The 21,360-nt window shown below is 36.2% G+C and overlaps 1 protein-coding gene across 1 annotated transcript in view; it reads left to right on the plus strand.

Annotated features, from left to right (window-relative positions):
* Nucleotides 1-21,360, plus strand: part of MCM9 (minichromosome maintenance 9 homologous recombination repair factor) — a 107,488-nt gene that overhangs the window by 44,800 nt on the left and 41,328 nt on the right. Inside the window, exon 7 of the mRNA XM_047101737.1 lies at nt 17,707-17,881. Coding sequence (XP_046957693.1) covers nt 17,707-17,881 — 175 coding nt within the window. The remainder of the gene's footprint in view (nt 1-17,706; nt 17,882-21,360) is intronic.

Raw genomic sequence — 21,360 nt, forward strand, 5'->3', positions numbered from 1 at the left:
AGTTTTGTTCTGTTGGTCTGTATCTTTATGCCATTACCATATTGTCTTGATTACTGTAGCTTTGTAGTAAGTTTTGAAATCAGGATATGTGAGTCTTTCTTGTTCTTTTTTTAAGGTTATGTTGGCTATTTGAGATTCATTGAATTTCCATAAGAATTTTAGGATCATCTTGTCAATTTCTGCAAAGAAGACAGTTGAGATTTTGATAGGGACTGCATTGAGTCTGTAGATCCTTTTGGGGAATATTGCCATCTTGACAATATTAAGTCTTTGTCAGTGAACATGGGAATTTTTTTGTTTGTTTAAGTCATCTTTAATTGATTTCAACAATGTTTTGTAGTTTTCAGAGTATAAGTTTCACACTTCTTTTATTAAATTTATTCTTAAGTATTTTATTTTATTATTTTTTTAATGTTGATTTATTTTTGAGAGAGAGAGACAGAGCATAAGCAGGGAAGGAGCAGAGGGAGATGGAGACACAGAACTCGAAGCGGGCTCCAGGCTCCGGACTGTCAGCATAGAGCCCAACGTGGGGCTCAAACTCACAAACTATGAGATCATGACCTGAGCTCAAGTCAGACACTTAACTAACTGAGCTACTCTGGTGCGCCTAAATATTTTATTCTTTTTGATGTTATTGTAAATGGAATTACTTTCTTAATTATATTTTATATTCTTCGATGCAAGTGTATAGACATACAGTTGATTTTTTTAAATTGATTAAAAATTTTTAAAAATTGATTTTGGATCCTTCAACTTTGAACTCATTTATTAGTTATGATAAATTTTTAATGGATTCCGTAGGATCTTCTGTATGCAAGATTATGTTATCTGCAAATAGAGTTAGTTTTACTTCTTTGTTTCCCCTCTAGATGCCTATTATATCATTTTTTGGCCTAATTGCCCTTTCCAGAACCTCCAGTACAGTGTTCATAGTCAGAGTGAACATCCCTATCTTGTTTCTGATCTTAGCAGGAAAACATTCAGTCTTATACCATTAGGAATGATGTTTAGCTGTGGGTTTTCTGTGGATGCCTTTTATCAGGTTGAGAGAGTCCCCTCTGTTCCTAGTTTGTTGAGTGTTTTCTCGTGAAGGAGTATTAAATTCAGTATTAAATTAAATTAATTAATTAAATTAAAGGAGTATTAAATTGTCAAATGCTTTTCCTGCCTCTATTGAGATGATTATGTGCTTTTTGTCATTTCTTCTATTAATATGGGAATATTACATTAATTGGTTTCCAGATGTTATATCAATCTTATATTTCTGAGATAAATACCACTTAGTTGTGGTGTAGAATTCTTTTCCTATATTACTGAATTTGGTTCACTCGTATTTTGGGTATTTGTTTTGCTAGTATTTTGTTGAGGATTTTTGTATCTGTAGTCATAAGAGATACTGGTGTTTAGTATTCTTGTGATGTCTTTGCTTTCTGGTATGTGGGTAATACGGGTCTCATAGAATGAGTTAGGAAGGATTCCTTCGTCTTCTACTTTTAAAGAAGAGTTGTAAAGAATTAGTATTTGATTCTTCAGATGTTTGATAGAATTCATCAGTGTAGCTATCTGTATGTGTAGGGGGAGGGGGGTGAGTAGTATGTTATTATTACTAATTCAAACTCTTCACTTATTATAGGTCTACAAAGATTTTCTTTTTTTCCTGAGTCAGTTTTGGTAGTTAGTGTCTTTCTAGGAATTCATCAGTTTCATCTAGGTTATCTGAGTAGTTAACACATAGTTGTTCATTGTATTCCCTTATTATCTTTTCTATTTCTCCAAAGTCATTAATAATGTCCCATTCTGGATTCCTAATTTTAGTAATTTGATTTTTCTCTCTTATTGGATTAGTTACCAAAAAAGGATTGTCAACTTTTGGTTTTACTTTCTCTATTGTTTTTCTATTGTCTGTTTCAGTTTTATGCTCTAATATTTATTTGACTTTGGGTTTAGTTTGCTTTTCTTTTTTTCTTTCCCCCCACCCCCTCAGTGTCTTAAGTGGAAGCATAGACTATTGATTTGAGATTTTTCTTCTTTTTAAATGTATGCATTTATAGCTATGAATTACTCTCTAATAACTGCTTTAACTGCATCCCATAAGTTATAGTATGTTGTGTTTTAATTTTCTTTCCTCTCAAAGTATTTTCTAATTCCTTATTTATTTATTTATTTATTTATTATTTTTTAAATAATCTCTACACCCAATATGGGGTCTTATTCCTTTTTTATACAGCCACTTATTCATTGCGTGTATACCTTTCTACACTGCCTCTGACAAGTAGACATTCCACCTTTGCTTATATAGTTACTTTGATGAAAAGTTAGTACTTTGCAGAGTAGCCAATTCCATTTTATTTATTTTTTTAATGTTTATTTATTTTGAGAGAGAGGGCACAAGCAGGAGATGGACAGAGAAAGAGGGAGACACAGAATCTAAAGCAGGCTCTAGGCTCTGCACTGTCACCACAGAGCCTCATGCCAGGCTGGAACTCTGGAACCTGCAAGATCATGACCTGAGGCAAAGTCTGACGCTTAACGAATGGAGCCACCCAGGTGCCTCAGCCAATTCCATTTTAAACACCTCAAGTTTTCCTCTAGTTCCCTGTAAAACTCTGCATGTTGGTCTCTGTTATTTCTTTTGAAGCTGCCCCCAATTAGGCTAATTCCTTTTCCATAGGATAGTTCTCTAAATATATAAAAATTATTTTCTCTTCACCAAATCTTTCTTTCAGGCTAAACACACTCTATGCCATAAACTATTCTTTAAATTGCATTATTTCCTTGTCCTTTATTATATTTTTACCCTTCCCTTTTCATTAGTATTTCTTTTAAAATGTGATGTCTCAAAGTAGACACTAATACTCTAGATCAAGAGTCAGCAACCTTTTTTCTGTAAAAGGCCACATATAAATATTTTAGATTTTGAAGTCCAGTGTTTGTCACAACTACTTACCTCTGCTGTTGTAGTGTGAAAGTAGCCATCGACAATAAGTAAATGATGGGCATGAATGTGTTCCAAAAAAAAGTATTTTTACAAAAACAAATGGTTGGGCCAGATTTTGCCCACAGATCATAGTCTACTGACTCCTGCTCTAGATGTTATCTAACTAGCACAGAAGCCAGTGTGATTGAATCTTCACTTGTGAATACTGTTGTCACATTAACATATTTTTTTTAATTGTATTAAAGTGTTTGTCTGATATTAGCATAGCCACTGCAACCCTCTTTTGGTTACTGTCTAAAGTATGTCTCTTATAGACAACACATAGTTGGATCATGTTTTTGTATTCATTCTGCAAACTGCTTTTTATTAAAGTGTTTACCCTATTTATATTTAATGTAATTACTGATGGGGTAGGTTGTATGAATGCTGTTTTCCACTCTGTTTTCTATCTACATGGCTTATGTCTTCTTTGTTGCAATATTCCTCCATTACTGCCTTCCTTTGTGTTTAATGTAATTTCTTTTGTATCATTTTAATATCTTAGTGTTTGTTTTACTCTATTTTTTTTAGATATTTTCTTAGTGATTGTTTTGGGGGTTATTATAACATCTTAATGTGAAACCAATCCAGTTCAGATTATTTTAATAGTATATAAAAATTTTGTTCCAATATAATTCTCTTTCCCCTACATTCTTTTTTAATTTTCTAAAAATGTTTGTTTATTTTTGAGAGGAGAGAGACAGAGTGCGAGTAGGGAAGGGGCAGAGAGAGAGGGAGACACAGAATCCAAAGCAGGCTCCAGGCTCTGAGCTGGCAGCACAGAGCCCAGCGTGGAGCTCAGACTCACAAACCGCAAGATCATGACCTGAGCTGGTCAACTGAGCCACCCAGGCGCCCCATCTTTCCTCTACCTTCTTTCATGCTATTGTAATACAAATTTCATCTTTATACATTACCAGTTGATCAACACAATTTTATAATTTTTGCTTTCTTCAATTTTCTCTTAGATCAGAAGAGAAAGAGTTACAAACAAACCTACATTGATATATCTTTCATATTTCCTTATGACCTTTACTGGTGCTTTTTATTTTTTTATGTGGATTCGAGTTACTGTCTTAGTGTTCTTTCATTTCAGCCTGAAAGATTCCCCTAATATTTCTTGTAGGTCAGTTCTGTTACCACTAATTTGTTTTTGCCTAGTATTTTTACTTTTACATGAGTGAAATTGTAGAGTATGTATTCTTTTGCTCAATATTATGTTTTAATATTTCACCTATACTGTGTTTAGCTGTACTTTATTTTTTATTGCTGTATTATTCCACAGTATGAATATACCACATTTTTTAAATGTATTCTACTGTTAATGGACTTTTGAATCTATTGTGTGATTTTTTTTCTTTTTCAGTCTGTTGATGTGACAGATAACATCATTTGATTTTCACCTTTTGAACCAGCCTTGGATACCTGGGATAAATCCCACTAGGTCATGATATATAATTCTTTTGGTTATTCTTTTTGTATAATTCTTATTGTTGGATTCAGTTTGCTAGTATTTTATTTGAGGATTTTTTCTTCTGTGTTCATGAAATATATAGGCTATAGTTTTCTTGTAATGTCTTTGTCTGGTTTTCGTATTAAGGTAATGCTGGTACCATAGAATAAGTTAGGAGGTATTCCCCCTACTTCTGTCTTCTGCAAGAAACTATAGAGAATGTTTATAATTTTTTCTTTATATCTCTAAGAATTCACCAGTGAAGGCATCTGGGCCTGGACTTTCTATTTAGAAGGTTATTATTGATTCAATTACTTTAACAGATATGGGCCTATTCAGATTGTCTGTTTCTTCTTTTGTGAGTTGGCAGATTGTGCCTGTCAAGGAGTTGTCCATTTCATCTAGGTTATCAAATTGATGGGCATAAACTTGTTCATAATAATCTTCATTATCTGTTTAATTTCTGTAGGATCAGTAGTGATGTTCCCTCTTTCATTTATGATATTAGTAATCTGTGTCTTTTCTCTTTTTTAATTAATTTATCAATTTTATTGATCTTGTCAAAGAAAACAGCTTTTGGTTTCAGTGATATTCTCTATTGATTTCCTGTTTTCAGTTTCATTGATTTCTGCTGTAATTTTTATTATTTCCTTTCTTCTGCTTGCTTTGGATTTAATTTGATATTCTTTTTCTAGTTTCCTAAGGTGGAAGCTTAGATTATTAATTTTATATCTTCTCTTCTAATATATGCACTTAGTCCTGTAAGTTTCTAAGCACTGATTTCACTGCATCCCACACATTTTGATAAGTTGTATTTTCATTTTGATTTAGTTCAAAACATTTTTAAATTTCTCTTGAGCTTTCTTCTTTGATCCATGTGTTATTTAGAAGTGTGTTGTTTAATCTTCACATAATTTGGAATTTTCTAGTTCTCTGTTATTGCTTTCTAGTTTAATATCATTTTAGTCTGAGGAAAGATTTATGATTTGTCTAATAAATTTGTTAATCTTACCGTCAAGCATGTGGTCTATCTTGGTGAATAGTCCATGAGATCTGGAGAAAAAATTACATTCTGCTGCTGTTGGATGAAGTTGTCTATAGATGTCTGTTATATTCAGTTGATTGATGGTACTATCAAGTTCAGTTATGGCCTGCTGATTTTCTGGCTGCTGGATATGCCCATTTCTGATAGAGCGGTGGTGAAGTCTCTAACTATAATACAAATTCATCTATTTCTCCTTTGAATTCCACTGGTGTTTGCCTCACCTATTCTGAGGCCCATAATCATTAAGGATTATTATGTCATTTTGGAGTGTTGACCCCATTTTACCAGTATGTAATGCTCCCCTTTCTCCATGACAATTTTTCTTGTCCCGAAGTCTGCTTTGTCTGAAATTAATATAGCTACTCCCATTTTGGGGGGATTAGTGTTAGCATGGTATATCTTTCTCTCTTTTTAAAAAATTTTCAATCTGTATGTATTTATATTTAAAGTGGGTTTCTTATACATAATATAAGTTGGTTTTGTGTGTGTGTGTGTGTGTGTGTGTGTGTGTGTATGTGTGTGTGTGTGTGTTTTAATCAACTCTGGTAATTTTGGTCTTTGACTTGGTGTATTTAGACCATGGATGTTCAAAGTGATTATTAATATAGCTGGATTAATACTTGCCATATTTGTTAGCATTTTCTATTTGTTGTCCTTGTTATTTGTTCTTGTTTTTATCTTCCACTCTTTTTTTTTGCCTTTTATGGTTTTAATTGAGCATTTTATATGATTCCATTTTTTCACCTTTCTTAGTATATCAATCGCGCTTCTTTTTAACTTGTAATTGTTTGTTCCAGAGTTTGCAATATACATTTACAATTAATCCAAGTCCACTTTCAAATAACACTATACAGTGCAAGTATAGCACTGTATTATAAATAGCAAAATATTTCTAATTCCTCCTTCTCATCCCTTTTATCATTTCTCTCATTCATTTCACTTGCACATAAACACATATAAACATACATACTTAAATACATTATTGCTATTATATTTAACAAACTACTATCAGTTAGATGAACTAAGAATAAGAAAAGTAGAAGTTTTTCTTTTATCTAGTCCTTCTTTGTTGTTCTTCCTTTATGTAGATCTGACTTTTTTTTTTTAAGTTTATTTATTTATTTAAGTAACCTTTACACCCAATGTGGGGCATGAACTTACCACCCCAAGACCAAGAGTTGCACACTTTTCCAACTGAGCCAGTCAAGGCCCTTTATATAGCTCTGAGTTTCTGGCCTATATTATTTCCTTCTCTCTAAAGAACTTCCTTTGACAGGTCTGCTGGCAACAAATTACCTCAAAAAATTTTTTTATGGAGAAAGTCTTTATTATTTCTTCACTTTTGAAGATAATTTCACAGGGTACAGAATTCTAGGCTGGGAGGTTTTGTTCTTTCAATATTTTGAATATTTCATTCTACTCTTGTTACTTGCATGATTTCCGAGGGGAAGCTGTATATGATTCTCATCTTTGTTTCTCTACAGGTAAGTTGTACTTTTCATCTGGTTTCTGTCAAGATATTTCTTTATGTTTTATTTTCTGAAGTTTAAATATGACATGCCTACATGTAAGTTTTTTGGAGGGTTTTATTTTGTTTTGTTTTTTAGCATTTTTCCTGCCCAGTGTTACCTTGGGTTTTCTGGATCCATGGTTTGGTGTCTGACATTAATTAATCAATTAATGACTAATTTTTAGTCATTAATGCTTCAGATATCACTCTTGTTCCTTTCTGTCTTTCTTCTCATTCTGGTTTCCCATTACATGTATGTTACGCCTGTTTTAGTTGTCAGGAAGTTCTTGGATATTCTGCTCTGTTATTTTCCACTTTCTCTCCTGTTTGCTTTTCAGCTTTGGAAGTTTCCACTGTACCTTTACACTCAGTAGTAAAGTGAAGTATCTTTACACTCAGAGATTCTTTACTCAGCTCTGTCCAGTCTGCTAATGAGCCCATCAAAGGAATTCTTCCTTTCTTTTTCAGTGTTTTTGATCTCTAGAATTTGTTTTTTTTTGTTTTTTTTTTTGTTTGTTTGTTTGTTTTTAGACTTTCCAACTCATCGCTCACAGTATCAGAGAAAAATTGCTGATGTTTAATGGGAGAACCTGGGAGGGCCCGTGGAGGTAAAACTCACAAAAGTGTGAGGGTCCCCCTATGAATAGAGATTTTAACTCTCAGAGTCATCCACACTGAGCCTCCAGCAATACATCAATTACAGTTCAAGTTTTCTTATACCATTACTGGTTCCCATAGAGTTATCTGCCCTGGTAAGGTGTGATTCTCTGTATTTCTGTCTTTCTAATTTTGGGGCATTGGTTTGCCCTGGGACCTCACTTCTCTAATGCATCTTAGAAGAATTATTGATTTTTCAGTTTGGTTAAGTTTTTACTTATTATTAAAGAGGTGGCAACTTGTGGCAACTTCTGAGCTCTTGAAATGCTGGGCTGGAAAACAGAAGAACTCACATAGATTTTCTCCTGCATCTTCTGCTATGAGTTTTCATCTATAAATTTTACATTTTCATTTAGATCCTTGAGTTGATTTTTGTATGAGATTTGAAGTATGGATCAAGATTGATTTTTTTTTCTTTTTGCATAATGCTATCCAATTATTACAGCACCATTTGTAGAACTGATTATCTTTCCCTCATTGAACTGCTTTTGCATTTTTATCAAAACTCACTTGACCAGATATATTTGGGCACATTTTTGGACTCTGTTCCATTGTTCTTGCTGTCTATCCTTTTTTCTAGTGTCATTCAGTTGATTACTATAGCTTTGTAGTAAATCTGGAAAATGGATCATATGAGACCTTCTACTTTGTTTCTTGGTTTGCTCTTATGTTTCCTTTGCTTCTCCATATACATTGTGGAATCACCCTGTCAATTTCTATTTTAAAAAATCCCATTCGAATTTTGTTTGGAATTGCATTGAATCTATAGACCAGTTTAGGGAGAATTACAGAACAATTTGGGGAAGCGTCTTTAAAATACTGAGTATTGGTCTCTCATCCCTGAAATGCAGCTAGATCAACACTGAACCATCTTGCACACTGAGAAAACTGATTTGAGGATTAACACAACAATCTGTACAACTTGAACCACAGAACTCAGCAAGTACGTAGAACAGAGAGGTCAACTGGAGGAGAGAAGCTGTGGAGGGTAGGGAGCTGTTTTTGCTAGTGGAGAGAGGACAGAGACAGGGGAGAGTACAGGAAAAGCACCACCCCCCCGCCCCCCGAGAGCAGCTGGAAAGAAAGAGTGGACTAAACAAAAAATGGAGAAAGGAAAAAGGGACTGCAAGGGACTGAACAAAAAAAGGGAGAAAAGAGAGGGTTTAAATTCCATTAAGACTCTATAAACAGCGAGAGTACAGAGTCTGAAACTCCGCAGCTCGATACCTGGCGGTGCTCTGGTGGGAAAGGTGAATCCCCAAGAGCAGACAGCAAGGTCCAAGGGGTCCTCAGGCCACACAGAGAGAGGCAGTTTCCCTGCTAGGAGGACATTTGGTAGAGGCTGTGCGGCCTCCCCACAGGCAAAGGTTCCAGTGGACCCCGGAGAACAGCCACATTCACTGGTGTTGGAACAAGGATGTTAAGGGTTCACTGAAGCCTGGAGCCCAGATGAGTGTTGTGATTTACCATAATCCCTGAAATGCTGCTGCTGCTACATGATCATGTGAATTTTTTCTGGGGCGGACTGGCACCTGGCCACAGTCCCTGGACATCTGCAGTAGCATGGTCCCAAGAATGTTCCAGGGGGTGGGCCAGCAGCCAACCATTTCTCAGCAAGACCCTCCCCTAGAGGGTCTGAGTGGGTCAAAGTTGCAGGGCCCTCAGAAGTGAGGGGTTGGGAAACATAGCCCCATCTGAGCTAAAACTCGGGAGGGACGTACCTCCTGACAAGATGATGGCTTGGTCATGGTCTTTGTAGAAGTGGGGAGTGGACAGGAGCCAGAAACAAAGAAGGGGTGCTTGATTGCCAGTCAGTGAGAGCACAGAGTTCTGATACTAGAGGCAAGGTAGCTGAGTGATGCCATTTTCACCCTCCCGTGCATGCACATACACACCTACACCACCACAACAATCCACCCCAATGAACTAAGTAGCGCCATCCAGTGGAGAACAGAGCTGCTACACCAAGTCCCACACACTGGGCCACCACACTCTAGTGGAACACCACAGATCTCTCCTCCTGCTTAGTTTATGGACTATAAAGTGCTTCATAGTTTGACTTCTAAGGGAAACTGAATGTAATTTCAGTCATATATCATTCTGTTTGCTGGTCTGTCTATTCAGTTTTTTTTTTCTTATTCTTGAATACAGAAAGAGAATAAACTTATTTTTACTTTCTGTTTTTATAAAATTTTTGTTATATTTTTCTACTATATCTTTTACTTTTTTGTAAATTTTTCAAATTCAATTTTACTTTCATCATTTCATTTTATTCTATTTTATTGTATTCATTTTTAAAATTTTTCAAATGTTTTCCTTTTTTTCTTTCCTTTCCTTTTCTTTTCCCTTTTTCTCTATTCTATCAAGCTGCTTTCAACAACCAGACCAAGACACACCTGGGAACTAGCATTTTTTGTGTTATTTTTAATTTTTTAATTTTAATGTTTTTTGTTTTTTACTTTACTAACTCTTTTTCTTCCTTCAAAATGATGAAACAAAGGAATTTACCTCAAAAGAAAGAACAGTAAGAAATGACAGCCAGGGACTTAACACAGATACAAGCAAGATGTCTGAACCAGAATTTAGGGTCACAATAATAATACTAGCTGGGGTTGAAAAAAAGCACAGAATCCCTTTCTGCAGAGATAAGAGAAGTAAAATCTAGTCAGGATGAAATTAAAAATACTATAATTGAGCTGCAATCTCAAATGGATGCCATGGCAGCAAGAATGAATGGAGCAGAGCAGCAAATCAGCGATATAAAGGACAAATTCTGTAGAATAATGAAGCAGAAAAAAGAGAGAAACTAAGGCAAAAGAACACAATATACGAATTAGAGAACTCAGTGACTCATAACACCCAAATCATAGGGGTCCCAGAAGATGAAGAGAGAGAAAAAGGAGTAGGAGGTTTATGTGAGCAAATCATAGTGGAAAACTTTCTTAACCTGGGGAAAGACACAGACACCAAAATCTAGGAAGCTCAGAGAACTCCCACTAGATTCAACAAAAACCAGCCATCACCAAGGCATATCATAGTCATATTCACGAAATACTCAGTCAAGAAAAGGATCATGAAAGCAGCAAGGGAAAAAAAGTCCTAATCTACAAGGGAAGACAGATTAGGTTCACAGCAGACATATCCACAGAAACTTGGCAGGCCAGAAAGGAGTGACAGGATATATTCAGTGTGCTGAATTGGAAAAATATGCAGCCAAGAATTCTTTATCCAGCAAGGCTGTCATTCAAAATACAAGGAGATATAAAAATTTTCCAAGATAAACAAAAACTAAAGGAGTTCGTGATCACTAAACCAGCCCTGCAAGAAATTTTAAGCAGGGGCTCTCTGGTGGGAGAAAAGATGAAAAAAAAAAAAAAAAAAAAAAAAAACTAAAAAGACCAAAAGCAACAATGACTAGAAAGGACCAGAGAACATCACCACAATTCCAACTCTACAGGGAACTCTAATGGCATTCCAACTCTAATGGCAATAAATTGATATCTTCTCAGTACTCTAAATGTCAATGGACAAAACAATCCAAAGACATAGGGTAACAGAATGGATAAGAAAGCAAGATCCATCTATATGCTGCTTACAAGAGACCCATTTTAGACCTAAGGTCATCTTCAGATTGAAAGTAAGGAGATGGAGAACCATCTATCATGCTAATGGTTGCCAAAAGAATGCCGGAGTAGCCATACTTATATCAGATAATCTGATTTTAAAGTAAAGACTGTAACAACAGATGACGAAGGGATTATATCATAATTAAGGGTTCTATCCACCAAGAATATCTAACAATTGTAAACATTTATGTTCCAAACATGGAAACACCCAAATATGTAAATCAATTAATCACAAACATAAAGAAACTCACCGATAATAATAGTAGTGGGTTTCAACACCCCGCTTACAACAATGGACAGATCATCTAAACAGAAAATCAACAAGGAAACAATGGCTTTGAATGACACACTGGACCAGATGGACTTAACAGATATATTCAGAACGTTTCATCCTAAAGCAGCAGAATACACATTTCTCTCGAGTGCACATGGAACATTCTCTAGAATAGATCCCATACTGAGACACAAATCAGCCCTCGACAAGTACAAAAAGATCGAGATCATACTATGCATATTTACAGACCACAATGCTATGAAACTTGAAATCAACACAAGAAAAAAATTGGAAAGATAACAAATACTTGGAGACTAAAGAACATGCTACTAAAGAATGAATGGGCTAACCAAGAAGTTAAGAGGAAATTAAAAAGTACATGGAAGCCAATGAAAATGATAACACAGCCCAAAATCTCTGGGATACAGCAAAGGCAGTCATAAGACAGAAGTATATAGCAATCCAGGCCTTCCTAAAGAAGGAAGAAAGGTCTCAGATACACAACTTAACCTTACACTTCAAAAAACTGGAAAAAGAACAAGTAAAACCCCAAACCAGCAGAAGATGGGAAATAATAAAGATTAAAGCAGAAATCAATGCTGTCAAAACAAAACAACAACAAAAACAAAACAACAATAACAAAAAACAATAGAACAGGCAAATGAAACCAGGAGCTGGTTCTTTGAAAGAATTAACAAAATTGATAAACCCCTAGCCAGACTGATCAAAAAGAAAAAGGAAAGGACCAAAATAAATAAAATCAAGAATGAAAGAGGAGAGATCACAACCAATACAGAAGAAATACAAATGGTAAGAGAATATTATGAGCATTTATACGCCAATAAAATGGGCAATCTGGAAGAAAGGGACAAATTCCTAGAAACATGTAAACTACCAAAACTGAAACAAGAAGAAGTAGAAAATTTGAACAGACCCATAACCAGTAAAGAAATCAAATTAGTAATCAGAAATCTCCCCCCCAAAAAGAGTCCAGGGCTGGATGGCCTTCCAGCAGAATTCTACCAAACATTTAAAGAAGAGTTAAGACCTATTCTTTTGAAGCTGTTCCAAAAAATAGAAATGGAAGGAAAGCTTCCAAACTCATTCTGTGAAGCCAGTGTTACCTTGACTCCATAACCAGGCAAAGACCCCACTAAAAAGGAGAACTACATACCAGTTTTTCTGATGAACATGGATGCAAAAATCCTCAACAAGATACTAGCCAACAATACATTAAAAGAATTATTCACCACAACCAAGTGGGATTTATGCCTGGGATGCAGAGCTATCACAAATCAATCAACGTGATACATCACATTAATAAAAGAAAGGACCAGAACTGTATGATCCTCTCAATAGATGCAGACAAAGCACTTGACAAAATACAACATCCTTTCTTGATAAAAGCTCTCAAGAATGTAGGAATAGAAGGATCATACCTCAAGATCATAAAAGGCATATACAAAGGAGCCATTGCTAATGTCATCCTCAATGGGGAAAAACAGTTTTCCCCTGAAGGTCAGGAACATGACAGGGATGTCCACTCTCACCACTGTTACTCAGCATAGTATTAGAAGTCCTAGCCTCAGCAATCAGACAACATGAAGAAATAAAAGGCATCCATATTGGCAAGGAGGAAGTAAACTTTCACTCTTTGCAGACAACATGATACTCCATGTAGAAAATCCAAAAGATTCCACCAAAAAACTGCTAGAACTGATCCATGAATTCAGCAGTCTCAGGATATAAAATCAATGCACAGAAACCGACTGCATTCCTATACACCAATAATGAAGCAACAGAAGGAGAAATCAAGGAATTGATTCCATTTACAATTGCACCAAAAAAACATAAAATACCTAGGAATAAACCTAACCAAAGAGGTGAAAAATCTATACGGTGAAAACTGTAGAAAGCTTATGAAAGAAATTGAAAACATACACACAAAAAAGGAAAAATATTCCATGCCCATGGATTGGAAGAACAAATATTGTTAAAATGTCAATATTACCCAAAGCAATCTACATATTCAATGCAATCCCTATCAAAATAACACCTCATTCTTCACAGAGCTAGAACAAACAATCCTGAAAGTTGTATGGAACCAGAAAAGACCCCAAATAGCCAAAGCAGTCCCAAAAAAGAATACGAAAGCTGGAGGCATCACAATCCTGGACTTCAAGATGTATTACTAAGCTGTAATGAAGACAACATGGTACTGGCACAAAAACAGACCCTCAGAGCAATGGAACAGAATAGAGAACCCAGAAATGAACCAACAAATGTGTGGCCAATTAATCTTTGACAAAGCAGGAAAGAATATCCAATGGAATAAAGACATGTCTTCAGCAAATGGTGCTGGGAAAACTGGACAGCAACATGCAGAAAAATGAACCTGGACCAGTTTCTTACACCATACACAAAAATAAACTCAAAATGGATGAAAGACCTAAACATAAGACAGGAAGCCATCAAAATCCTAGAGGAGAAAGCAGGCAAAACCTCTTTGACCTTGGCTGCAGCAACTTCTTACTCAACACGTCTCCGGAAGCAAGGGAAACAACAGCAAAAATGAACTACTGGGACCTCATCAAAATAAAAAGCTTCTGCACAGAGAAGGAAACAATCAGCAAAACTAAAAAGGCAACCGACAGAATGGGAGAAGATATTTGCAAATGACATATCAGATAAAGGGTTAATATTCAAAATCTATAAAGAACTGATCAAACTCAACACACTCAAAATACAAATAATCCAGTGAAGAAATGGGCAAAAGACATGAATAGACACTTCTCCAAAGACATCCAGATGGCTGACTGACACATGAAAAAATGCTCACCATCACTCATCATCAAGGAAATACAAATTAAAACCACAATGAGATACCATTTCACACCAGTCAGAATAGCTAAAGTAAACAACTCAGGCAACAACAGATGTTGGCAAGGATGCAGAGAAAAAGGATCTCTTTTGCACTGCTGGTGGAATGCAAACTGGTGTAGCCATTCTGGAAAACAGTATGGAGGTTCCTCAAAAAATTAAAAATAGAACTACCCTACGACCCCCAAATTGCACTACTAGGTATTTATCCAAGGGATACAGGTGTACTGTTTCAAAGGGGCACATGCACCCCAATGTTTATAGCAGCACTATTGACAATAGCCAAAGTATGGAAAGAGCCCAAATGTCCATCGACGGATGAATGGATAAAGAAGATGTGGGGTGTATATATATCTATATCTATATATATATACACACACACACACACATATATATGTGTGTGTGTGTGTGTATGTGTATACATGTATATATACACAATGGAGTATTACTTGGCAATCAAAAAGAATGAAATCTTTCCATTTGCAACTATGTGGATGGAACTAGAGGGTATTATGCTAAGTGAAATTGGGCAGAGAAAGACAAATATCACATGACTTTACTCATGTGAAATTTAAGATACAAAACAGATGAACATAAGGGAAGGGAAGCAAAAATAATATAAAAACAGTAAAGGGGACAAAACATAAGAAACTCTTAAATACAGAGAACAAACTGAGGGTTCCTGGAGTGATTGTGGGTGGGGTAGATGGGCTAAATGGGTAAGGGGCTTTAGGGAGGACACTTGTTGGGATGAGCACTGGGTATTATACATAGGTGATGTATCACTGGAATCTACTCCTAAAATCATTATAGCACTATATGCTAACTAGGATGTAAATTAAAACAAAACAAAACACAGGCCACTGGAAAAAAATAAAATAAAAATACTGAGTTTTTCATTTCATGAACATGGAATATCTCTTCGTTTGATTAGGTTGTATTTGACTTCCTTTATCAATGTTTTGTAGTTTCTGCTTACAGATCTTGCACATTTTTTTTATGTTTTATTTATTTATTTTTAGTAATCTCTACACCCAAAGTGGGGCTTGAACTTGTACATTTTTGAAGGTTTATACCCAGGTATTTCATATTCTCTGGTACTATTATAAATTGTATTATTTTTTAATTTCAACTTTAAATGTTTTCTAATATATATAGAAATATGACCGATATTTGTATATTGACTTGTATTCTGCAACCTTGCTACCCTCACTTATTAGTTTTAGTAGATTTTTTGGTAAAGTATTTGGAATTTTAAACATAATTATATTGTCTGAAATGTAAATAATTTTATTTTTTCCTTTTTGTTCTGATGGTTTTGACTTCTTTTCCTTTATTTTATCGGCTAGAACCCCATGATGATTTTGAATACGAGTGATGAGAACAGATCTCCTTGCCTTGTTCTAATTTGGGGGATGAGGGTGAGGGTGGGAGTAAACATTCAGTCTTTTATTGTTAAATATGTTAGTTGTATAATTTTTGTAAATAAGACTGAAGAAGTTGTCTCTATTCCTAGTTTTCTGAGAGTTTTTTTTTTATCATAAATAGTTGTTGAATTTTATCAAGTGTTTTTTTCTGTAGGTAGTGAAGTGGTCATTTGCTTTTTGTTCCATTTATTTATATGGTAAATTATATTGGTTAATTTTCATTAAAAAAATTAGCCTTGCATTCCCAAGATGAACCTTACTTGGTTATAATCTATCATTATTTTATGTATTGTTTGATTTGCTTGTATTGTTGGAAGATTTTTGCATCTATGTGAGAGATACTGGTCTGTAGTTTTCTTTTAATATGTCTTTAGTTTTGGTATCTTGATAATGCTGATTGCAGTAAATGAGTTGGGAAGTGTTCCTTGTTTTTCTGTATTTTTAAAATTTTGTGTAGAATTTGTATTAGCTCTTTCATAAATGTTTGGTAGAATTCACCATGAGGTCATCTCAGTCTATAGATTTTTGTGTTGCAAGATTTTGATCTAAATGGTCAATTTTAAAATAGATATAGGGGTATGCAAGCTATCTGTTCCTTTTTAGGTAAACTTTGGCAGTTTATGTATTTCAAAGAATTTGACCATTTCATCTAAGTCATCAAACCTAGGGTATAGAGTTGTTCATTTTATTTCCTTATTATCAGTTCAGTGTCTGTAGGGTTTATAGTAATCTCCCCCTATCATTCCTGATATTTGTAACTTGTCCCTCCTCTTTTTATTTCTTGGTCATTCTATCCAGAGGCTTACCGATTTTTATCAACAGTAGTTGTTATAAATACTCGTTATGTGTCCTATACCTTTTAAAGAGCTTTATTATATTCTATTTGAATATCTAAGACTCCATAAGATACATTCCACTGTTACTCCCTTTTATAAATAAATAAACAGAAGCTTGGACATCTTAGGAAACTTGCCTATAGTATGACAGCCAGAATGACGGATCCAGGATTCAGATCCAGGTTGGTGTACTACAAAGCCTTTGTTTTGGCCACTGTGCTTTACTGACTGGTATAAAGGATAAATCAAAACCAGAGAAGATATATAACGGAGTCTTCGTCCTCACACCGTGACTGGGAGCAAACTCTTCATTTTTATCATTGGACTGTAGTATCTACTGTTTTCTGTCTTTGGACCCCTCTCTGTAAACAGCATATAATACAGAACATCTTGTGATAAGATGTCATAAGGTCTCCAGAGCTCTGTTTGCTCCTTCTAAAAGTTTAGATCACTCAGTGAGGGTACCCACCAAGGAGAGACAGAAAATTTGGGGACTTCTGGTTGCTACAAAATATTTAATAACACATCTTACATTTTCAGAACATAGGATCTCCTGAGGCCTTCCAGTGTCTGGATATCTGAAATAGTTGTCCTGATGCCATCCATTTTTTTAAATTGAAGTAAACTTGACATACCATATTGTATTTGTCTCAAATGTACAACATAGTGATTTGACATTTATATACATCATGAAATGTTCACCATAAGTCTAGTTACCATCTGTCACCATACAAAGTTATCACACTATTATTGACTATATTCCTTATGCTGTACTTTACATGCTGTGACTTACAAATAATTTCACACTTCTTAATTCCCTTCATTTGCTTTGCCCATCCTCCCACCTGCCTCCCCTTGGGAACTACCAGCTCTCTGTCTGATGCCATCCATTCTATACAGAATAGAAATAAAAGTGTTGACTCTATGCCCTTCCCTTTAAAATATAGGTACTTCGCCCTCAGAGATATAAGATATGCTTTTGAAAGTAAAAGCTGACATAGCTTGCTTGTTTCCTTAGGTCTGACGGTAACTGCTGTGAAAGACTCAGGAGAATGGAATTTGGAGGCTGGAGCATTAGTACTTGCAGATGCGGGCCTTTGCTGTATCGATGAGTTTAACAGTCTCAAAGAGCATGATAGAACCAGTATCCATGAGGCAATGGAGCAACAAACCATAAGTGTTGCTAAGGCTGGGTAAGAGTTTCTTTTCTTTAAAATCTATAGGAATAATGACATTAGTTAATATGTGATTATGAAAAAATATGAACCTTATTGAACTACAAGGTATGTTTGGTCTTATCAGGTATTATCAGTTAACATTCATCAAGACACACATTAGCATCCCCCTGGAAGTGTATGAGGAAGTAAAATTGAGGTTTTGGGACAAAGAAATGAAAAACTAAAGTATATGCGTATTCAATAATGTGTATCTACTGTGGGCATATTACTATGTTAGGAAATTTAAAAGATTCAAAAAGAAAAATAGCATAATTTCTCGTTTAAATGGCATTCTCCTTATCTGTTCTAATAGAAGGTGATCACAGCATGTGGAAAACTGAATAATAAAATATATTAACGTAAAATGATGTGCCTGTTTGTGACTCCAAAAGGTTTAGGGGTTGAGGTATGTGAGTCACTGGTGGCATATGACCACTGAGGAGGAAAAGTAGGCAGGTCAGATAGAAATCCATTCATTCAGGCCCTGAGGTGATTATGAGAAACTTCTCTGGCTACAAAGGCTGACCACCAAGTAAGCTGCTGGGTCATCCAAAAAAAGGACAGAGCTAGAACTATCTCAGCCCTAATGCTACTGTTATAGATGTGAGGCCAGCTGATGAGGCAGATAGGACTGCCAGCAGAGTCTTCAAACAGCAGTGGGTATAAAGACAGATGCTGGTGTGTATGGATTCTCTGAGATCTAATTTTATGCACTTGCAAAAAAAAAGAAAGGGAGGAGATGAGAGGATATAGCCCATAGGAAAAAGACACAAGACAAAGCTAGGTGGAACCATTACCAGATCTATTCATTTCACTTGATGTACATTCACTCTGTATATATTCATTAAGAGCCTGCTATGTGCCAGGCACTGAACTAGACGCTGAGAAGTACAAAGATGAATACAGCACTATTCTTCAGGTGTTTGCTATTTTGTTGGGGAAGATAAACAAAAGAGCACGAAAGTGATAAGTTCATAATAAAAGTGATATGAGATCATACTTAAAATAATTATTGCTTCTAAACTCTTTATCAGTGGGAAATTAGAGATATAGTTTCCTAAATATCTTCAAGGCTACTTTCTCTTCTCATTATGTCTCCATTTAGTTAGCACCTTTGCTGGTTGGCAGGATTTGTAGTTTATTTTGATATGCCTTTTCCAGAGAAAATCTGGGACATTTTGAAGTATTCCTTAAAAATTTACCCTTACATCAGGGAAAATTTGAACAAATGCTTTGAATCTAGTTTTAGAAAGGGAGAAGATTAGCAGTGCTATATGATAGGCTACAGAATAAACTTTTTAAAGTGAAAATATTTGCTTAATCACTCCTAGTACCTTACTCTCTGCTAGATGTGAATTAGTATGAATCTTTTTGCTATCCATAAATGTGTCATAAGTTCCAAAAGAAATGTTCTATAGCTAAACAGTTCAGTTATGGCAACCATAGGTTAGACGATCTTGTCATTACTATACTTTATGCACTGAAACAGGGCTTTTTACACTGTGATGAGGGACCAGTTTTGTCTTTTTCAATTCATCACAAAGCAATACTTTTTTAAAGTTTATTGAGAGAGAGAGAAAGAGCGCACACATGTGCATGAGCAGGGAAGGGGCAGACAGAGAGAGAGAAAGAGAGAGAGAATCCCAAGCAGTCTCTGAGCTGTCAGTGCAGAGCTTGAACTCACAAACCACGAGATCATGACCTGAGCTGAAACCAAGAGTCAGAATCTTAACTGACTGAGCCACCCGGGTGTCCCACAAAGCAATATTTTTATAAAATACAATAACTGAAAAAAATTTTTTTAATGTTAATTCACTTTTGAGAGACAGAGTGTGAGTGGGGGAGGGGCAGAGAGAGGGAGACACAGAATCTGAAGCAGGCTCCAGGCTCTGAGCTGTCATCACAGAGCCCAACGTGGGGCTCAAACTCACCAACCATGAGATCATAACCTGAGCTGAAGTCAGATGCTCAACCGACTGAGCCACCCAGGTGCCCCTATAAAAATTATCTTAAAAAATGAAATAAAAAAGCAAAGACATACAGAACATAAGCCTAAGTTCTTCTTCCCCTTCCAGAGTGTGGAAAGGTATACGAGCATGTCACTCCCATCCTAACAAGAAAAATCCAGATAGCCCACAAAAATGATAACTTTCCTTGAACATATCAGAGAGCTGAATTTACAAGGAAATCAAGGGAGTTCATTCTAAAGTGTGACAGGCCCATCTGAGGAGAGATGATGTTCACTTTTGACAGAGCGTGAGAGGAAGAGGTGGCTGCCATAGAAGCAAATAAGGAAAAATGACAAAAGTTTTTAAAATTCCTTGATCTCCAAGCATGAGGTAGCATGTCAGTGTAGAATAACTCACATCAAAACACAAAGGGAGGGGCGCCTGGGTGGCGCAGTCGGTTAAGCATCCGACTTCAGCCAGGTCACGATCTCGTGGTCCGTGAGTTCGAGCCCCGCGTCAGGCTCTGGGCTGATGGCTCGGAGCCTGGAGCCTGTTTCTGATTCTGTGTCCCCTCTCTCTCTGCCCCTCCCCCGTTCATGCTCTGTCTCTCTCTGTCCCAAAAATAAATAAACGTTGAAAAAAAGAAAATTTAAAAAAAAAAAAACAAAAAAAAACCACAAAGGGAGTTCTCTCCTGCAAGCCCTTCTCCACAAGTCTCCAACCCAGGGCCTCTTAGGGGAGGGATAGAGCAGGAAAACAGATCAAAACAAAACAAAACAAAAAACACTGTACTTCAGGAAGAGGTTAGAGCACCTTCCTTCCCTCCCACAGGAGCCAGGCAAAATGATGCTGCTTCTGGGGAAAGGGTAGAAGCAAAAGCCTTTTTCTCCTGATGGAAGGGCAGGAAACACTCATCAGGTCCAGGATCCTGAACCAAGGCAAAGCATCCATTTCCTTGGGAAATGGGACAGAACAATTCCTCCTGCCCAAGGACCACCACAGATACATGGCAGGGTTCTGCTGCCACCAGGCTGGAGGGACAGAGAGGCTTACAGCTTTCCAGCCCATCCCACCAAAAAGCGGGTTCACAAACCCTGCTTCAGACCAGGAGACCCAAGAACCAATCTGGCTCCCAAATATGCCTAACACCTGGTAACTAGCAGTCTGCCACTGGGGAAGGTGCAGGAGTATGGAAAGAGACACCCCCTGTGGTGTGGGTGTGCAGTGACTGCTGAAAGCTGAAGGTAGAGTAAAAACACTGAGAATGATCTTCCAGCATTGCACTGCAACCCCCATCTAGATGCACAAAATTGTGGCGACTCAACAGTGACCAAATTTGAAATCTCTGGTGCATTGAAGGTAAAGATAACAAGGCCACTACCCAGATCAACTGTCATGGCCTTACAGACACTGAAGGCCATCTCTACACATGAAATGGTATAATATTATTTGAAGGCAGACTGTAATAAGTTAAAGATGTAAACTCTAGAACAGCCACTAGAAAAT

The sequence above is a fragment of the Lynx rufus genome, unplaced genomic scaffold (assembly GCF_022079265.1).
Source record: "Lynx rufus isolate CCGP_SWC_20201006 ecotype Redwood Valley unplaced genomic scaffold, mLynRuf1.p SCAF_6, whole genome shotgun sequence".
Lineage (NCBI taxonomy): Eukaryota > Metazoa > Chordata > Mammalia > Carnivora > Felidae > Lynx > Lynx rufus.